At 39.8% G+C, this 21545-nt stretch overlaps 2 protein-coding genes across 2 annotated transcripts; both read right to left on the reverse strand.

The window, feature by feature from the left end:
- Window positions 1–319: 319 nt before the first annotated feature.
- LOC131940628 (uncharacterized) lies at window positions 320–9677 on the reverse strand. The gene is made up of 3 exons (XM_059299335.1): window positions 9600–9677; window positions 1188–1300; window positions 320–556 (listed from the first exon to the last, which is right to left on the reverse strand). The coding sequence occupies exons 1-3, from the start codon at window positions 9631–9633 to the stop codon at window positions 401–403; spliced, it is 303 nt and encodes a 100-aa protein (XP_059155318.1). The 5' UTR covers window positions 9634–9677; the 3' UTR covers window positions 320–400.
- Window positions 9678–11120: 1443 nt separating this feature from the next.
- On the reverse strand, window positions 11121–18109 carry LOC131940632 (angiotensin-converting enzyme). Its single transcript, XM_059299339.1, has 6 exons — window positions 18024–18109; window positions 16867–16950; window positions 15732–15837; window positions 15357–15479; window positions 14282–14631; window positions 11121–12304 (listed from the first exon to the last, which is right to left on the reverse strand). The coding sequence occupies exons 2-6, from the start codon at window positions 16922–16924 to the stop codon at window positions 12045–12047; spliced, it is 897 nt and encodes a 298-aa protein (XP_059155322.1). The 5' UTR covers window positions 16925–16950; window positions 18024–18109; the 3' UTR covers window positions 11121–12044.
- Window positions 18110–21545: the final 3436 nt, after the last annotated feature.

Consider the following 21545-nt stretch of genomic DNA (forward strand, 5'->3'; position numbering starts at 1 on the left):
TATTCTCCAACCTTACAAAATTTTAAAAAAAATTAATAAAAAATGAATTCAACACAACACCAACAAAACCACATTTTTTTAGTCTAATATCAGCTGACAAAATGAGAGGATAACACAGCTTTAGTTAAAGTTGCTGACACGCTTGAAATCATTTCCTTCTACACACAAGTAAACTTATCAACACCAAGCAAGTTGTTAACACGCTTGAAACCATTTCCTTCTACACACAAGTAAACTTAACCTATCAACACCATGCAAGTTGTTAACACGCTTGAAACCATTTCCTTCTACACACAAGTAAACTTAACCTATCAACACCATGCAAGTTGTTAACACGCTTGAAACCATTTCCTTCTACACACGAGTAAACAAATCAACACCGTGCAAGCTGTCAGTAGAACTAGTTGGCGTGATAGACCTCTAGTACGCCCGGCTGTTGTAAAATGTCGATGATGTTGTCTTGAGTTAGCTCAGTTTTATCTTTGCCGATGTAGTACCTCAGCTTGTAGTTATGGACGTCAGTTAGACCTTTCGCGACCAGAATACGACGTTTGATCTGCGACCAGACGAGAAAAGTTCAATTTAACTGTATAAAATAATTGTAAAAAGGTGTGTGACATCGCCAACCATCAATACATTAAAATTAAGCAACGACAACATTAAAAATATAAATATTTTGGATTAAATAAATGTTTTGTTTCGTATTATTTATTTACCTTTTTAAAAAATCTAACACAGAAATGTCTTGTGTGATTTTCTTTTATTTAAATCTTAGAAAAAAAGAAGGATGGGTTATGGTGTTTGTGTGTTGCGGAGGGGGGGGGGGGGGTAGTTATAATACTAGCTTTTATAACTTATAAATTACGGTAAAGTATATATATATAAATATATATATATATATATATTTATTATATATATATATATATATATATATATATATATATATATATATATATATATATATATATATATATATATATATATATATATATATATATATATATATATATATATATATATATATATATATATATATATATATATATATATATATATATATATATATATATATATATATATATTGTTTCTTTTGGGGGGGGGCTGACATCACGAAATGCCGCACCGTTGTGACACCCGACCTAGCGATGCCTCTGCCACTTTCTAAGCATCAAACAAGCATTGTGTACCTCATCAAAATCCAGATCATCTCCGTCTTCGTCTGAGATTTCAACTTTTTTATTCACGGGTTGAAGGTCGCCAGGGTAGAGAATCTTGACCGCCAGCCCGTCTCGACCAGCTTCTACATGGAGGCAAAAGTAAAGTTCAATTTCAGACCTTCGTGATCAATGGGGCAGGTGGAATAGAGTTCATCTGCTTTCGCGACAACGACATATGGAAAACATTGTGGGTCCCTGACAATGTCCAACCGCATTTACTTTCCCTAACTGGAGTCGGGAACTCATTACGGCTGGGTTAGGGCTCTATTCCCGAGTTTCTACACAACATGCGGATTTCATGAGCATAGCGTGCGGATCTTTGTTAGCTTGCGCAAAGTACTGACGAGTTTGTCTACAGCAGTTTTTTCTGATTTTTCTCGGGGGGGGGGGGGGCGTATGTGTGTAAATCATACGTTTGCCAACCCCCTCCCGGACTAATTTATATATAAAATATGTAGTGTAACGAGTTCCCTACCCCCCCCCCCTCATTTTTATATTTCGTCCCCGAGAAAAATGTCTGAAAGAAACCATGATTTTCAACCCAATGGAAGCCAACTTAACGAAGAACCCGCCAGGTAACGAATTTATAACGAAGAACCCTCCTTCTGTGTGTATTGTGGGCTTAAAGGTGAAGCCCATATGCGCTACAAAAGCTGGTCTAAAATTTCATACGACATGTTGAGACCCGAATAAAAACTACAGCATTCATGTGAAATGTGACACCTAAAACTATATATTTATTTATATATATATATATATATATATATATATATATATGTAACTGGGGTAGGCCTAACTACCAGTTACAAATGATAACGAACGAGAAGCCGAGACACAGTGTTGGTCTGATGCAACCGATAACAGGTGGCTTATTGGGTCGGGCTGATAACAACCTCAAAGCCGGCGCGTGCTATTTTGGGAAACGGTATTCAGACGGCCTGTCAACTTTGATGGATAGGACGCAGATGTTATTTTACGGTCTGTACGTTTGAACTACGCAACTGGTGGTCGGAGATCGAGTACAAGTATCGATTACGGAGGAATACAAGTACAGAGACGAGTACGGATACAAGGCATAAATAGGAGGGCACGGCAGGACTCGTTCTCTCTCTCTCTCTTCCCGTTTCGAGGCTCCTGCCTCCTTCATCGCTCGCTTAGATCAGTCAGTCTGTGTGACTATGTCAAGTCGGTTATAGAACGGGTTAGCCGTATTGTGTTAAGAAGGATTATAGACATGTGGATTCAGTTATATAAAGCCTAGTGAAGGACTGTTAGGGGTCAGTTGATTCAGACTATTATTGAGAAGCATTCCTGTTGATTTATTGTGTTATTATGAAGCATTTCTTGATTCATGTAATAAAGGATCAATAGCGAACCTGCATCTTGAGTATCTATACTGTGGTCAATGTTGTCTAGAATGAGTGGTTAAACTCGTTAACACGTGGCACTACAGGCAATTAGGTCTCATTACATGTGGCGTTGCGAGCATGGTAACTGTTGGCTCGTTACAATTGGCGTTGTCGGCAGGATAAATGTTCGCTCGTCACAATTGGCGCTGCGATCAGGATGAATTCAACTAGACTTGCCGTTTAAGGCACCTATAGTCAACCTTGTGCATAACTGTGTTTAGTGTGTGTGTGAATTCGGACATTCAGGAACTGTGAAAATTGAGGAACGAGGAAAAATTTTTCATACACACACGGTAAGAAAGAACTCTTTTTTTTTAGTACTTAAGGAAGAAAATGTCTACTCTGGACGAGAAGCAGACCCATATAGTGGTCCTACCCAGAGAGTCCCATATTAACAAATTTTACGGGGACGGAGATCCAACTTTAACCAACAGGTTCAGTGAAGAGGTCAAAGCGGCCTGGGCCTCGAGACATATGTCACCAGAGGAAAGATTAAGACTGCTGATGGGCAGTATAGGTGAAACGGTTAGGGCAGAGGTTAAGTGCCACGATAGGACCGTCCAATCAGATCCAGATAAGGTGCTAGATCTGATTATGGAGACCTTTGGGGAGAGACGGTCGGGAGTGCAACTGCTATCGGGATTCGTGGGCTTAAAGCAGAGAATGGCGGAGAGTGTGATGGAGTACTCACACAGGATGAACAGGGCCTTTGATTTGGTAAAGGGCAAATCACCGGACATTGATGTACGCCTACTGAGGGACCATTTCATCGAGGGGCTAGCAACCCCGATCTTAAGAAGAGAGTTGAAAGAGGAGGTCCACAGAGACCAGCAGTTGACCTTCCTTCAGGTCAGGAACTCAGCGATCCGCAGGTCCGAGGATGAGGACCAATCGAACTGTTCGGTGGACAAAGTCTCTGTGCCTCAACAGAGACAATCCCCACCCACAGGGGCCGACACGATGGAGACCATGATGGCTCAACTGTTGGCCCACCTAGAGAAGGTTGACCAACGCTTGAAGTGGTTGGAAAGCAGGTCAACAGCTGAGAATCAGGAAAAGAACGGTACAAAACAGGGACGGGTTGGACGGCCGCGTCCTGCCAAGCCATCACTCCAATGGACGGCAGACGGTCGACCAATTTGTTGGTCTTGTTCACAACCCGGACATATGGCACGGTACTGCCAGGGAAACGGTCGTCCTCTGTAAGGCAGGGCCAAGCTACAGAGGGGCGAGGTTATGGCCCAAGAAACAAAATGATGGGAGTCTGTCCCGAAATGGTGATTACGATTGGGGACATCGCGGTGAAGGCAATTGTGGATACAGGCTCCCAGGTGACGACAATCACGGAAAATTTTTACACCAAATGGATGAAAGGAAAAGACCATAGGTTGAGGTCTGACACAGGCATGCGCCTAACGGCAGCTAATGGACTAACCATTCCATACTGTGGTTATTTTCTGACGGATGTCGTGGTGGCGGGACATAAGTTGAAGCAGGTTGGGGTGTTCGTTACGAAACACAACCTAGAGACAAATGTGTCAAACATACCTTGCCTATTGGGCATGAATATTCTTGGTCAGTTGCCAGAATTTCCTACAAATATTGTCGGATCGACCACACCAGGTCGGGGATCCAAGTTGGCCAGGTTTGCCAAGACCAGAGGAAGGACAGCAGTCCCGGCAAACACGGTCAAGGCAATCACATTACAAATTGGTGATAGAAGCGTGAATGGTGATGTGATGATAGAACCATGTGGCGCCGCACTGAGGGCAGGCGTCGTGTTACTGCGGACATACACATCAGCGGAAAACGGACTAGTTCAAGGGTTGGTAGCAAATGTTTTGGATGAAGAAATTTTTATACCGCCTAATACTCTGGTAGGAGTGCCACAGAACGTCGAGGTACAAAGGTCGGCACAGTGCATCGAACTGATCAATACCAGCAGTAATGAAGTAACAATTAGGTCGGTCAATGTGACGGCCGAGGTGAAGAAAAAGGGTGGCCGATCATATATATTCCCGGAAACTGAAGACCCAAAATTAAATGAATTACTGAATAAATACAGGGATGTATTTGCCTCGTATGAGGGTGATTTGGGGTACACGGAAGTAATCAAACACCAGATACCCTTACTACAAGACAAGCCGGTGGCGCAACCTTATCGAAGATTGCCACCAAGTCACTACTCGGCGGTGAAAGCACACCTGAATGATCTACTAGAAAAGGGAATTATTACAACTAGTACAAGCCCGTATGCGGCACCGATTGTAGTGGTAAAAAAGAAGTCAGGGGAGATAAGACTGTGTTGTGATTACCGGAAATTGAACAATATCACAAGAAGGGATGCATTCCCCTTGCCTCGTATTGATGAATGTCTTGATGCGTTGGGGGGAGCAAGATTTTTTTCTACCTTGGATTTGGCTAGTGGCTACCACCAAGTGGCCATGCACCCCAACGATCAACATAAAACTGCATTTATTTCTCCACTGGGACTGTACGAGTGGACCCGTATGCCGTTTGGTCTAACTAATGCACCGGCTACATTCCAGCGAGTAATGCAGAGTGCTATGAGTGACTTTCTATTTCAAATAATGTTGGTGTATTTGGATGATATTCTAGTTTACTCAAAAACTTGGGAGGACCATCTAAAAAGATTAGAACAAGTGTTTCTCCGTCTTAGGGAGATAGGAGTAAGGCTGAACCCAGACAAATGCTGCTTCGGTCTGAAATCGGTACATTTTTTGGGTTACGTGATTTCGTCGGATGGCATCGCCACTGACCCAGATAAAATTGCAGCTGTTAAAGAATGGCAACAACCAACAACTACGGTAGAGGTCAGATCATTCTTGGGCTTTGCTTCCTATTATAGAAAATTTGTGCCGGGTTTTGCAAAAATTGCCGCACCATTGCATGACTTGGTAAACAAAATGACAAAGAAACACAGTAAGGAGAAAAAGAAAGGTAAAACACAACTGATAGGTGAATTATGGACTGATGAATGCCTGAACTCGTTTAAGCTCTTGAAAAAGGCTTTGACAGAGGCACCGATATTGGGATACGCGGACTTTGACAAACCATTTCGGTTAGAAATTGACGCCAGCTCTAAAGGTCTGGGAGCTGTGCTATCACAACAACAAAAGCAAGGTTTCAGGGTTATTGCGTATGCCAGTCGAGCTCTGAAGGAATCAGAGAAGAACATGACAAATTACAGCGCCATGAAACTAGAACTTTTGACATTAAAATGGGCTGTGACGGAAAAATTCAGGGACTATTTATTAGGTGCTAAATGTGTGGTATACACTGACAATAACCCCTTGAGCCACCTAAAGACAGCAAAGCTAGGATCCATCGAACAGCGATGGGCAGCAGAATTGGCACTCTTTGACCTGGAGATAAAATATCGCCCGGGGCGGTCCAATGGCAATGCGGACGCTTTATCAAGGAATCCTTACGAGAAACCGGGTAATGAGGAAGAAACGCTGACAGGAATATGTGAGGTCAGAGCGTCAACAGATATCCCTCATGGGGTACAAGTGATGCAGAACGGGCAGACCGGGGTGGAGCACATATCCACGGAACCCGAACATATGGACAGTAGTGATTTTAATTGCCTTAATCACCAAAAGATAAGAGATGCCCAGAGAACGGATAGTGGCTTACAACCGCTATTGAAACACGTCCAGGAACAAAAATTCCCAGGAAGGAGGGAAAGAGAACAATTTGGTCGAGAAACAAAGAAAATACTGAGTCAGTGGAACCGTCTCAGTATAAAGGATGGTGTTCTCATGCGGAGAATTCATGACCAAATTGATGGCACAATACACCAGGTGGTGGTGCCGGGACAATTACGAGGAGAAGTGCTAAGGTTGGCACATGACAGGGCAGGACACCAGGGTCAGGACAGAACCCACAAAATATTACGACGGAGGTGTTACTGGCCCAATATGGAAATGGAGGTCAAACGCCATTGTGAGGCTTGTGTGAGGTGTCAGCATGCGAAAATGCCAGTTGTCAAAATGAGACAGCCATCAGGACACCTACTAGCGACAAAACCACTAGAGATTGTGGCTATGGACTTTACGTCGTTGGAGCAATCATCGGATGGGACGGAACATGTGTTGGTAATGACTGATGTATTCACCAAATGGACGGTGGCGGTGCCCACGCGAGATCAGACCGCCAAAACAGTGGCAAAGGTCTTATTACAACATTGGTTCATCGAATATGGCATACCAAGACAATTACACTCTGACCAAGGAAGGGCTTTCGAGTCAGAAGTAATTAACCAACTGTGCAGCCACTACGGGATCAACAAATCTAGAACAACCACATTTAATCCGAAGGGAAACGGACAGTGTGAACGGTTCAACCGCAGCATGCATGATTTGCTGCGTACGCTAGAACCTGAACAGAAAAAACGTTGGCCTGATTTTCTCCCAGAGTTGGTATATCTATACAACTGCACACCACATGCCACAACCGGCTTTTCGCCATACATGTTGCTGTTCGGACGAGAGGCTCGACTCCCTCTTGATTTGTTCCTAGGAAAAAGGGAGAGTATGACTGGCTCATACACCGCACTGGAATATGTGAATGAACATATGAGAAGAATTAGAGAAATGTACAGGGTAGTACAGGAAAGACTAGAACATGAATCTCGGCGAAGGGAACCGCCGATACAGACGAAGGACCCGCCACTCAAACTGAATGACAGGGTATTACTGCGTAGCCACCCGTTAGGCAGAAACAAAATCCACGATCTCTGGGGACAGGAGATATGGCAAGTCGTGGAGATGCCTAAAGTAGCAGGTGGCCCCTTTAAGATAAGACCCATCGATCACGCCAAACCGGATCGGTGGGCGAATATTGCTCAATTAAAGAAATATTGGAATAGGCAAGAAGAGCAGTTACACACAGAGAAACCCAAGACAATTAGGGAACCGGAAGTTATAACGGAAATTCACATACCCATTCCGGAACCATATCACCATCAACAGAACAAACGCGATATACAAGTGGAGGATACCGGCAACAATGAGGATCCCGGTCCCTCCAGAAGCAGAGAGACAGTAGACCATCAGATAAGTGGTCCGCGGAGAAGTTTAAGGAACAGAAGGAATACGAAATTTTTTGTCAGCAACCATCAATTCTTTCATGGTCGCGCTGGTATGAAAACAGACTGTTCAAAGAGCTATAGAAGTGAACTGGTGAAGGCACCAAATGGAAAGGGTGGATGTGAATTCTAGAACTGTTTTGTGTCTCAGGAAGATGATGTAGACACAGTTGATATGTGAAATAGGTAGAACTGTCAATCGTATACGAATGGAACGTCGTGGACAGTGAGTGGAACAATAAATTTTTTTTTCTACGATTATGCGATTGACTTTGCAGGAGTGCACCTGCCAGGCGTTGTTTGTGGTTGAAAACACACAAAAAAAGCAGGGGTGGATGTAACTGGGGTAGGCCTAACTACCAGTTACAAATGATAACGAACGAGAAGCCGAGACACAGTGTTGGTCTGATGCAACCGATAACAGGTGGCTTATTGGGTCGGGCTGATAACAACCTCAAAGCCGGCGCGTGCTATTTTGGGAAACGGTATTCAGACGGCCTGTCAACTTTGATGGATAGGACGCAGATGTTATTTTACGGTCTGTACGTTTGAACTACGCAACTGGTGGTCGGAGATCGAGTACAAGTATCGATTACGGAGGAATACAAGTACAGAGACGAGTACGGATACAAGGCATAAATAGGAGGGCACGGCAGGACTCGTTCTCTCTCTCTCTCTTCCCGTTTCGAGGCTCCTGCCTCCTTCATCGCTCGCTTAGATCAGTCAGTCTGTGTGACTATGTCAAGTCGGTTATAGAACGGGTTAGCCGTATTGTGTTAAGAAGGATTATAGACATGTGGATTCAGTTATATAAAGCCTAGTGAAGGACTGTTAGGGGTCAGTTGATTCAGACTATTATTGAGAAGCATTCCTGTTGATTTATTGTGTTATTATGAAGCATTTCTTGATTCATGTAATAAAGGATCAATAGCGAACCTGCATCTTGAGTATCTATACTGTGGTCAATGTTGTCTAGAATGAGTGGTTAAACTCGTTAACACGTGGCACTACAGGCAATTAGGTCTCATTACATGTGGCGTTGCGAGCATGGTAACTGTTGGCTCGTTACAATTGGCGTTGTCGGCAGGATAAATGTTCGCTCGTCACATATATATATATATATATATATATATATATATATATATATATATATATATATATATATATATATATATATATATATATATATAAAAAGATGCTAACTATATATATATATATATATATATATAAATAAATAAATAAATAAATATATATATATATATATATATATATATATATATATATATATATATATATATATATATATATATATATATTTATATATATATATATATATATATATATATATATATATATATATATATATATATATATATATATATATATATATATATATATATATATAAAGAGAGAGAAGGAGAGAGAGTTTTAGGCGTCATATTTCATTTGAAAAACCTTGGCAAAGTATGTAGTAGCGAAGGTTTTCATCCTTTGTCTAAAATCCACAACCATTCAAAAGTAGGTCAGGTTAACCGTTTTCAAATTTTTTAGGGAAAAAATGGTTAATATAACTCAAATTTGTTATCTAATGATATTATCTATTGACATTATCTAATGACATTATCTAATGACATCATCTAATGGCATTATCTAATGACATTATTTAATGACATTATCTGATGAATTCATTTATTGACATGATTCAACTAGATTACTTCAACTAGATTCAACTAGATTATTAAATACAATTATTTAAAGACATTATTTAATGAGATTATAAAAATGAAATGGTATTATTCAATGACTAAAATAAAGTTAATACGCCTACAGTTTAGTGTAGGTAGGCCAACATGAAATTACCTAAGCTAGTTGGTACAGCCCCCGACATGTTCATCCACTGATCTGAAATGGAAAAGCTGACGTCATGGTATCAAGTAGTTAATTTTAACAGCTAACTTTCATTATCGATTTTTTTTAGTCACTATAGTAAGCCCTTCAATAAAATTCAGTGACTAAATAATATAACAACTAGATTTAGTAAAGATTACTGTAAAATGTGCCTTACTTTAAATATTTGTTCTGATGGCTAGGCAGCTTAACACGGTTTTAGAATTGTTAACCTGCTTTGTGCACGGTAGTGTAGCTAATTAGTGTTAGCTTTTACACACCTTGTGGAATAATATACTCCAATCATTTACAACAAATCTGGCAGATTTTAAAAATTATTGACACGTATAAATGAACAAGATCTAGGTTGAAAATGTAATTCGATGTACAGTTAGGGATAGTATTTTCTAAAAAAAAAAAAACAAGACAAAATAAAATAAAATCGGAAAAATCCAGAATGTTTAAAACAAAAATCCCACATAGCTAAGAGGAAATAGAAAAAAACCCACAACAAATAAAATATTCGGCGTCTTTCTAATTATTAAAAATAATAATTAAAAGAGACTAAACTTGGTCAATATATTTAATTCATAATTGACTCCTAAGGGATGTAATATTAAAAAGCATACATAAGCTTACACATACACATACGCATACAGATTAAATTGCTCCTGGGCCATTACAACTCCGGGTTGTGTGTTTGCTGCTGAAATCTGTTGCTCCATAGTGAGGAGTGGTCTAAATATGATGTTCTAGGCCCCGAAGGGCAAGTTTTAGTACAATGAACACAATAAACACTATGAACCTTTTTTTTTTGCTTCTGATGAACGGTTGGATGAACGGTTAGGTAACTGTGTGATTCTGATTCTATAAAGTTTTGTTCGAAAAACATATACATATACATTGTACATATACATATACATGTACACGTACACGTACACGTACATGTGTATGTATATATATATATATATTGTATATATAGATCTGTATATATAGACATGTATAGTCAAAAGTTGACATTGTGGCTACCCATGGCCAGAAACAAAAACGACCGCTTGAGAATAGTTGCTGTTATACTCATACTGATCTATCGTTCCATTTTCATAACGAACACAAACATTATAGGGAAAAACACAAAGAAAATACTTCATACTCTGGTCAAACAAAAACTACAATCACTACACAATAGAATAAAATGGGCAGAGAACACAACACAACATACATTGGTCACACCTTTAGAAACTTACATACACATCACACCCAAGGGACGTAGGTTACAGGTTTATCTACAATACAACACCCATCTCAACAATCACAAGGGCAAACTGAAACAACAATATAACATGGAAAATATGTAGAATATACAAGTTACAGAAAAACACATTTTTATAGTACCCAGCACAATACAGCACGCTAAACAAATCTAAGCAACAATTCTTACGATGAAAGAGCTTTTTTATTTATTTTTCTGATGGTTAAAATGTATTATTTATACAAATTTACATCTTTAAATAATAATACAAATAATAATAGAAATAATAATAGAAATGTTCAACCCATGTGAATTAAATATAAATACTCATATTCATGATTCAGTGAAAAGGGTAAAAAAAAAAATTATTATGACAAATTTTACCTCAATGTTTAATATTACAGAAGGCAATGCAGTAAAAATTTAAAATGTTCTCTACAAAAAAGTTTCGATTGATTTTATTAAGTGCTCATTCAAATAACAAATGTTAAGATTTATTCTTCATTCATCTTTACAAATGATACAACTTATCCATGCCATACTTGATGTTAGGAAACCGTTGTCAGGTAAATCAAAAATTTAGAATAACTTGTCACAAGATTAGCAAGAAATTTACTGCTGATACATTTTTAAAATGTATGACTCATGATGCAGTATTAATACCATTAAAAAATAGTAGGTGTAAAATTTGGAGAAGTTAATGTGACCCCAATTAAAATTCATGGAACGTTACAAAAATTCAATAAAAATAAGCAAGGCAAAACAGAGTTGTGCTTTTTTTGTGTGCCTTATTATGATTTGAATAAACAGAGAATGACTAAATTAATACCTTTATATTTATTGAAAGACACCACATGAATATTTTACAACCTGCTTATCTAACTGTTATTAAAACATGGCATAAGATAATTATCTTACCCATATTAAAAAGCTTAACTGATATCTTTGCCATTCTTTTAAAGAAATGCAAAGAATTTTAAGAAATATCAAACAATCTACTAAAAGTCTCTATACACAGCAACGTTATACCCTGCATGAGATTTAAAAATTTACATTTCATAAAACTGTTTCTAAATTTATTTATTTTTATTTTAAGATTCATACATGAATCATTTTACGTAGTTGTAGCAATTGCAGGAACAATACGGCTTGCTATTCTTTTGATTTTAAACATGTCTCGTATGTTTATGTGCATGAAGGTTTGCAGTGAAGGTTATGTAATAAATCTGACCATTGCTGTCATCTTTTTCAAATTCCAAAGCATCAAATGGAATTGTGTTTAGTTGGCTTTCTTGTAATTTCCTCAATCTTAATTCAGCCTCGTTGACACCATCTCCAGAGAGGTGTTGGGGAGGTGAATTATCTATCTTAACTGATTTATCAGTCTCAACGGCCTTGTTTGATGGCTTAAATTCTGGAACAGTAACTGTTGACAAAATGTCAATGATGTTTTTCAACTCAGAATCCTCTTGACTTTTACATCTGCTATCAATCCCGCTGTAACAACCTTATCCCACCCACCTGTCTAACCCACCCACCTGTCTAACCCACCCACCTATCTAACCCACCCACCTGTCTAACCCACCCACCTGTCATAACCTTAACCCACCCACCTGTCATAACCTTATCCCACCCACCTGTCTAACCCACCCACCTATCTAACCCACCCACCTGTCTAACCCACCCACCTGTCTAACCCACCCACCTGTCATAACCTTAACCCACCCACCTGTCATAACCTTAACCCACCCACCTGTCTAACCCACCCACCTGTCCTACCTTAACCCACCCACCTGTCTAACCCACCCACCTCTCTAACCCACCCACCTGCCATAACCTTAACCCACCCACCTGTCATAACCTTAACCCACCCACCTGTCATAACCTTAACCCACCCACCTATCTAACCCACCCACCTGTCTAACCCACCCACCTGTCATAACCTTAACCCACCCACCTGTCATAACCTTAACCCACCCACCTGTCATAACCTTAACCCACCCACCTGTCTAACCTACCCACCTGTCTAACCCACCCACCTGTCCTACCTTAACCCACCCACCTGTCTAACCCACCCACCTCTCTAACCCACCCACCTGCCATAACCTTAACCCACCCACCTGTCATGACCTTAACCCACCCACCTGTCTAACCTACCCACCTGTCATAACCTTAACCCACCCACCTGTCTAACCCACCCACCTGTCATAACCTTAACCCACCCACCTGTCTAACCTACCCACCTGTCATAACCTTAACCCACCCACCTGTCATAACCTTAACCCACCCACCTGCCATAACCTTAACCCACCCACCTGTCATAACCTTAACCCACCCACCTGTCTAACCCACCCACCTGTCTAACCCACCCACCTGTCATAACCTTAACCCACCCACCTGTCTAACCCACCCACCTCTCTAACCCACCCACCTGTCATAACCTTAACCCACCCACCTGTCCTACCTTAACCCACCCACCTGTCTAACCCACCCACCTCTCTAACCCACCCACCTGCCATAACCTTAACCCACCCACCTGTCATGACCTTAACCCACCCACCTGTCTAACCTACCCACCTGTCATAACCTTAACCCACCCACCTGTCTAACCCACCCACCTGTCATAACCTTAACCCACCCACCTGTCTAACCTACCCACCTGTCATAACCTTAACCCACCCACCTGTCATAACCTTAACCCACCCACCTGCCATAACCTTAACCCACCCACCTGTCATAACCTTAACCCACCCACCTGTCTAACCCACCCACCTCTCTAACCCACCCACCTGTCTAACCCACCCACCTGTCTAACCTACCCACCTGTCATAACCTTAACCCACCCACCTGTCTAACCTACCCACCTGTCATAACCTTAACCCACCCACCTGTCATAACCTTAACCCACCCACCTGTCTAACCCACCCACCTGTCCTACCTAACCCACCCACCTGTCTAACCCACCCACCTCTCTAACCCACCCACCTGCCATAACCTTAACCCACCCACCTGTCATGACCTTAACCCACCCACCTGTCTAACCCACCCACCTGTCTAACCCACCCACCTGTCTAACCTACCCACCTGTCATAACCTTAACCTACCCACCTGTCATAACCTTAACCCACCCACCTGTCTAACCTACCCACCTATCTAACCCACCCACCTGTCTAACCCACCCACCTGTCTAACCCACCCACCTGCCATAACCTTAACCCACCCACCTGCCATAAACTTTACCCACCCACCTGTCATAACCTTAACCCACCCACCTGTCATAACCTTAACCCACCCACCTGTCTAACCTACCCACCTATCTAACCCACCCACCTGTCTAACCCCCCCCCCCCCCCACCTGCCATAAACTTTACCCACCCACCTGTCATTACCTGACCCCACCCACCTTGTAACTTAACGGCTTCCGTCTGCAGCTCCACAAACTCAGCATACATGTCCTTCATCTTGGGTCCCGTGGCGTCTCGCCATCCCTCCCACGCCCTCAACAGCTCCTCGTAGTCCCTGGACTCAGCCATGCCGACTTCAGTCTCGTTGAAATCTCGCGCCAAGTTGAACCTCTCGTCCATCTTGGAGCACGGGGGCGTCCAGCCGAAGCTGTAGCCGTTGGGAAACTGTAGGGTCGCGTACAGCTGCTGGAAGAACTCGAGCAGAGGCCCAGCGTCCAACGTCCTTGAACCTGTCAGCATCTCCAATATATCTGGCCAGGGACGTGAGTTGCCAAGTTGGAGCATTTTTCTGCCAAATTAAATTTTAATTTTGTTTCATCTATCAATCAAAACGATATTTATTTAAACTTTTAAAGAAATCCACAGTTGTCTGTTAAATAAATACACAACTAATGGGTTGTGTTTGTCTAAAAAAGAGCATTGGTTTGATTTTCGAGGTCATATTATCAAAATTGCTTTTGTGTTGTTTTTTTTTTAACTAAAACTTATTTTTATCTAATTTGTGTATTCAAAATGATAAATAATGGTGTAAACCTACAAACCCCCCCCCCCCCCCCGAAGAAAAGTCTACCGCCCCCCCCCCCCCCCCCCCCCCTCCGCGCAATGAAATGGAATTTATATAGAAAACATACACTTTTACCAGTGTCCGCCTCCCCCCCTCCCCACCCCCAGGAAAAATGTTGTTTGCCCCCCCCCCCCCCCTCTCAAAATAATATCAAGTGCAACCCTGAAGAAAAGAGTCTGGAAGAAACACTGATTTTGTGTGCTGACAGTTTTGTCCTGTAATAAAATAAACATTTTCTTCTTTCTTGTATACGTCGTACATTTAGTATATTGTTCTCCCCTTCCCCCTCCCTACCCCCAAAAAAACTATTACAGTAAATATCATGTCTACGCCCCTGGTGGGTGTACTTAATTCACTCCTCTTGTTTTGATCCACCCTAACCAGGGCCGACTACTCAAACTTGTACATGTTTTAAATAACAGAGTTGTCCGACCATAGCGTGAACTTACTTGAGCTTGTTGCCGAGCTCTAGGCTGCCGTCCAAGTGACAGGTATGGAGCTGACCTTGGTGACCGGACATCTGACAGGCGGCCTTGAAGATCTGGAACTGTGCGACCACGGCCACAAGATGCCTGGGGGAGGGGGAGAACAATGTTTAGATCGGTTATAAACAAATGTTTAGGTCATTCAAAAATTGTTTGATTAGTAAAAAAAAGTTTAGGTCAAAAGACAAAAATTAATGTTCAGGTCTCTTAAAGTCTGTTCGATAATTTAAAAAAAAAACGTATTTAGATAGGTGGGCAAAAACTAATGTTTAGGACAGTTAAAAAGAATTGCTCTAATCTTTGATCGTCAAGTTATTGTCCAAGGTCACGGTGACCTACCTGGTGGCGGGAAGGTCAGAGATCACGTGGTACTTGGAGGCAGCATCCAAGTTCATGGAAATTTCTGGAACCTTCCTCAAGGCCAGGTCAAGCAGCGGTTGAAAGTCTGTTGATTAGAAAGTCAGGGTTGATTGAGGCGTGCCTAGCTAGGCGTTTATATAGTTAGTACTGTTTGTATGTAGGTATGTGTTTAATCCTAAGTTATGTGCCCCAGTTCTGATATGAGTGTATTACATGTGTAAGACATACATAGATACATAGTGGTGTGTACTTTTCGTTGATATAGCCTTGCAGTATATGTATAAAGCATGCATGTATACATGATGTATGTCCAGATGTGAGCTTGTATATGACGTATACCGTTGTCTGTTGCCGAGTGACAAGGCAATGACGTTACCGACAACCCGCCCCAGTAGTGTTTCTTCCAGACTTTTTTCTCCGGGGGGGGGGGGGCTTACAATTTTCGGGGAGGGGGCGCTAGACTTACTTCGGGGGAGGGGCGGACACTGTTAAATGTATTATTTTCTATATAAATTCCATTTCGTTCGGGGGTTCGGTAGAGATGCCTGGAAGAAACTCTGCGCCCCATCCCTGAAACATGAAACGACTTTTGAAGCCAAAGTGTCTGACATTTCATGGAGTCTGGTCTTATTTTTCAACACGTGTAAGGGTTGTTCATATATGACATCACATGACATACTCTTGCTGGCACGGTGTTCATATATGACATCACATTGATGGGACGGTGTTCATATATGACATCACATTGATGAGACGGTGTTCATATATGACATCACATTGCTGGCACGGTGTTCATATATGACATCACATTGTTGGGACGGGTGGCAGGGTTTCCTTCAGATAAGGGGCTCTTGAAACTTCGAGGGGGGGGGATGGTTAGAGAAATATTTTCTATATCAATTTAAATATTGTTTTATTTCGTCGTGGTTACGTACGCTGAATTGTTGAGTACGGCCAGTCTGCTGTATGACAGCATGCTGTACGACAGGTTGCTGTACGACAACCAGCTGTATGACTGCTTGCTTTATAATTTGCTGTACGACAGACTGATGTATCACAGCCTGCTGTATGTCAGGTTAGTGTAGATGACAGTTTAGATGACCCAGGTACTCACCAGGTAAAGCTTCCTGCCGGTACAAATAGGGCCAATCTGTGAAGTACATCTCTCCCATCCCAACAGCCTCTTGTCTGGTTTAACCTGATAGATATAGGACTTAGTTGCCGTTTGTACTGACCGATGCATGTGTATGGGTTGGTTTGGTCAGCATTATGTCAAACACAACTCAGATCTTCTTCTAAGATCTTCTTCGTTCTTAATTTTTAGTGTTGGAACTCGAGACTTTTTTTCGAATTTAGCAACCATGAACTTTTGCCGACTCGACCACGCCTCCATCACAATTAAGGATACTGGTTATGCGCCATTGAGGCCATTGACTCCGATTTCAGCCTGCTTTTCTTTTTGGATTTTGCTTCCATGGCCTTTGTCCAACCAAGAACAAACTACAAGGCAGCAGTTGTTTTGAAGTTGTCTCTCCTAGAAGAGTGGCTGTCCCCAGCTAACGAGCCTCATCTGCCCGAGGGTTCGAACTCGAGACTTTTCGGTTTAGCAACCATGAGCTTTACCGACTCGACCACGCCGACCCTTATACTAAGATCTGAAAACCATCAGTTGAATTTGAAACTGAGTAATCGTGCGCTCTACCACTTAACCACACTAACAGTTGTAATTTTTTTTAAATTAATCTTGTTGACGGAGCTACAACACGTTAAAATGAAGAACGGACAAAAAGAATCAGGCTCTTCAGTGTTTTGTGGGAATTGTTAACAGATTTTTGAGTGTGTGACGTCCTTTTGGATTTTTGTTTAGAGTTTTTGGGAACATGTGTGGCAGTGGGGGGAGGGAGGGGGGAGATAAAAATAGGTAATCAAACGTGACCTGTCGTAATTTACGAATGACCCCGAAACCCAGTTATCCAAGGATAACGCCTAGGCTAGTTCGCTAGGATCCGTGGTCATTCGCAACTGGGACATTTGGCGGACACGGTCGTTTGTGGCTGGGGGGGGGGGGGGGGGGGGGGTTCAGCTTCCCGATATTGTCAGCTTTGTACGTGAAGGCAACTACGTGTCCCAAGCCTTTTTTTTTTAGATCCGAACACCTCCCACGATCTGGCCGAGTTCCAGACGGTAGGACACGGCGTCCCGCGTCCGGTGGGGTGGAAGATAAGCCTGGTGAGAACCTACGGATAAAAAGCAACCAACGATAATACTTACTATAAATCACTTAAACACTCAGATCGCTGTCGCTGACGCGGCAGCAGCAGCAGCATTCGCCCTCTTCATCCTCTTTTTTCACACATACTATTTGATAACATGGTTCTTGACAACCTGTTCAAGAGAGAAAAAAAAGGGATAAACTGGGAGTGATCACTCCTTAACTTTCTCGAATATTCTTATATAACACTACAGGGGATGGCAACTCGGAATATAGACATGATTTTTAATTACTTAAACTTTTTAAAATAGAATATAATCTCGTAAAAAAAGAATTGTGCACCAAGTGAACGCCAAAATAAATGTATATAATAGTGAGGAACGTTATAAGTACGTTATAAATTCACATGCGTTTTTTGAGAAATCGGAAATTACTATTTCCGGTCAACGAAAATTACTCAAAATTCGACAGAAGGCAGAAAAGTAGATCTTTTACCTATATGTGACACTTCGTTCATCTAACCTAAACAGTACTCATGTTATAGGCTTTTATAATTATTTAGAATACATAATATTATTCAGAGTTTAAAGTTAGCATTAGGGTTATGTGTGATATTCTCAAACGTCCATATTTGCATTAAATTATTTGATTGGAAAAGTAACATATTTCCTAAACTCGGGCAATGCCGGATCCATGATGATTAATTAACGCAAAAGTCACGGTCGTTGACAGATAGGTTTTTCACAGAGGCCATTACAGGGCCTGGCCGAGACGGCTAGTACCCACAATATAACATAACAATGACTAAAATGTGCTCATAGAGAGAGTTATAAAGTTGAACAAATTAATTAACTGCTTTTTGATATTAAAAAAACTCACATCTTGAGAACAGCCCACAACACAATAAAACCGTAGTGATTGAAAAAAAGATCATAAAAAGAATGAGGATGGCTAAATCTGTGCTGTGTAAATGAAAATATCAGTTCAGTGATAAAAGCATATAAATTAACACTCCATAAATAGTTCTTTTATAAATAGTATATATATATATATATATATATATATATATATATATATATATATATATATATATATATATGTGTGTGTGTAAATAATTGAATGTATCTACTATGTAGCCTATGTGTTTGTCTGACTATTATGGAGCACATTAGCATGTATGATTATGCTATGGGATTGAGCGTGTGATAGTGTGTATATAAAAATATGTGCATACGTGTGTATGTTTGTCTGTGTGCTTATGGGTATGAGAGAATTAGTGCATGTATGAGTGTGTGTGTGTAAGTGTATTTATAAGTTTATTTATGGGTCAGTGTGTGTGTATGGAGGTGAATTTATGTGCAAGAGTGTGCGTATAAGGAAGTGTGTTACGGCCACTAATATCTCTTATATATATATATATATATATATATATATATATATATATATATATATATATATATATATATATATATATATATATATATATGCATATATATTTATTTATTTTTTAATAATAAAAATTAAAGCTTAAACCTGCAAAAATTCGGAAATTAAATATGTTTATTGAAGGTTCAAATCCAGAGAACTTTAAAATATGACTTTAGTTCTTTGGTTCAAATGATAACTAGACGTAATCTTAATACTTTATATATATATATATATATATATATATATATATATATATATATATATATATATATATATATATGAAAAGCACTATTTTTTTTTATAAATGACAATAATTACTCATTTCGGACTGATATTCCAACTTTGAATAACGAAAAATGTATGCCCATCTTTTAATATCCTGTTGCTGTGCAAGTCAGTACCACGTTATTCTGAAATGGTGCTTGCTGTGTTCTCTTCATGGCGCGCAATTTTAAACAAGCATATTTAAAGATTTTAAGTGCCTAATTTCGTAATTTTACTTTCTCGTATAGAATATACGAAGTATAGAGATAGTCTTTATAATCGTGCAAAAAAAATGAGATTTTTGCAAATCTCCACGTTTTATACCTCCCTGATTCGGAAAAACATAGTTTTGCAATCGTTTGTGTGTGTGTGTGTAAGTGTGTATGTGTGTGTGAGTGTGTGTATGTCTGTAAATGTGTGTGTAAGTGTGTATGTGAGTGTGTAAATGTGTGTAAATGTGTGTGTGTAAGTGTGTGTGTAAGTGTGTATTTGTGTGTGAGTGTGTGTGTGTAAGTGTGTGTGTGAGTGTGTGTGTGTGTAAGTTTGTATTACTGCCCCTCTCCCGCCGGTCAAATTTATATCGAAAATATGTAGTTAAACGAGTCCACCCCCCCCCCACCCCCCCCCCCCCCCCCTCCGTCCGCGAGAAAAATGTCTGAAAGAATGAAAGAAACCATGATTTTTAATAAATTTAAAGCCAAGGTAACGACATGTTTAACGAATAACCCTCCTTTGTGTGTTTTGAGGGCGTTAAGGAATGCAATGGATCGCTTAATGCTTCAAGTGCTGGTCTAAAATTTCATACGATCTGTTGAAATCCGAATAAAAACTAATGCGTTGGAGGTTTGTTTTAGCGTTAGTATATATATATATATATATATATATATATATATATATATATATATATATATGTGTGTGTGTGTATGTATATATATATAAATACTTGTATGTATATAGATCGTTATATATAAATCTTCATATAAATGTTATTATATATTATATATATATATATGTACATAAATATATATGTATATATACGTGTATATATATATATATATATATATATATATATATATATATATATATATATATATATATATATTTATTTATTTATATATATATATATATATATATATATATATAAATAGAAATGTAATAAATATGTGCATTATATAGTTTGCCTAGACATTACGTGGAATATTTGTCGTTTCTGGCAAAGTACGAAATTTGTAGAATACTGTTTTTGAGATATATTTTCCATACGCAAGTTATTCTGTTGTCCAGATTTTCTATCGAATGACAGATGCCAGCCTGGTTATAATGTTTACTGAGTTGTTTGGGGAGAGATCCGATAACAAATAGATAAAAAATAAAAGCATGGCTGTTTTCTCTGCAGTATTATAACAATAGTTACAAAATGATGAAAATAGAAGGCAAGGTGATTTTTTTCTCTAATTTTATATTTGTAAAAACAAATTTAAAATGTATTTACTAATGAAAAGACATCTAAACTATAGAACTAATAAAGAAGAATGAAACAGATATTTACAAAGTTTGAATATACCCATATATTATGTATTCATCACGACGTATCAGTTGCTAAGCATACGTATCTTTATACATCGTTACAAAAAATATCGTGACGAGAATCGTCTCAAATTGAATGACTTCATTTATGGACTTATAGGAACATTTTATTACATCAAATTTCAACGGAGTCTAACTTTTAAGAGCTCCAATGGAAGCAGACGTGAATAGACTCGAACACTGTATAACATTTTTTTAAATTGCGTGAGGTGTTTTGATAGGGGTAGGCTACGGTAAAAAAAACTTTTTTATACTTTATTATATCCATCGACTAGGATTCAAGTGTTAGATTATTAAAGCGC

This window comes from Physella acuta, unplaced genomic scaffold (assembly GCF_028476545.2).
Source record: "Physella acuta isolate Inbredline_101_S28 unplaced genomic scaffold, ASM2847654v3 ptg000324l, whole genome shotgun sequence".
NCBI classification, from domain to species: domain Eukaryota; kingdom Metazoa; phylum Mollusca; class Gastropoda; family Physidae; genus Physella; species Physella acuta.

Bases quoted from the DNA above. Each gene is read 5' to 3' on its own strand.
- LOC131940628 (XM_059299335.1), bottom strand. From the start codon at position 9,633: ATGAACATGTCGGGGGCTGTACCAACTAGCTTAG. The intron at 1,301-9,599 runs GTAATTTCATGT...GCCTCCATGTAG, and splicing joins GGCTGTACCAACTAGCTTAG to AAGCTGGTCGAGACGGGCTG. The intron at 557-1,187 runs GTACACAATGCT...GTCTGGTCGCAG, and splicing joins ATGATCTGGATTTTGATGAG to ATCAAACGTCGTATTCTGGT.
- LOC131940632 (XM_059299339.1), bottom strand. From the start codon at position 16,924: ATGGGAGAGATGTACTTCACAGATTGGCCCTATTTGTACCGGCAGGAA. The intron at 15,838-16,866 runs GTGAGTACCTGG...TCTAATCAACAG, and splicing joins CCGGCAGGAAGCTTTACCTG to ACTTTCAACCGCTGCTTGAC. The intron at 14,632-15,356 runs GTAAGTTCACGC...TTAATTTGGCAG, and splicing joins GAGCTCGGCAACAAGCTCAA to AAAAATGCTCCAACTTGGCA.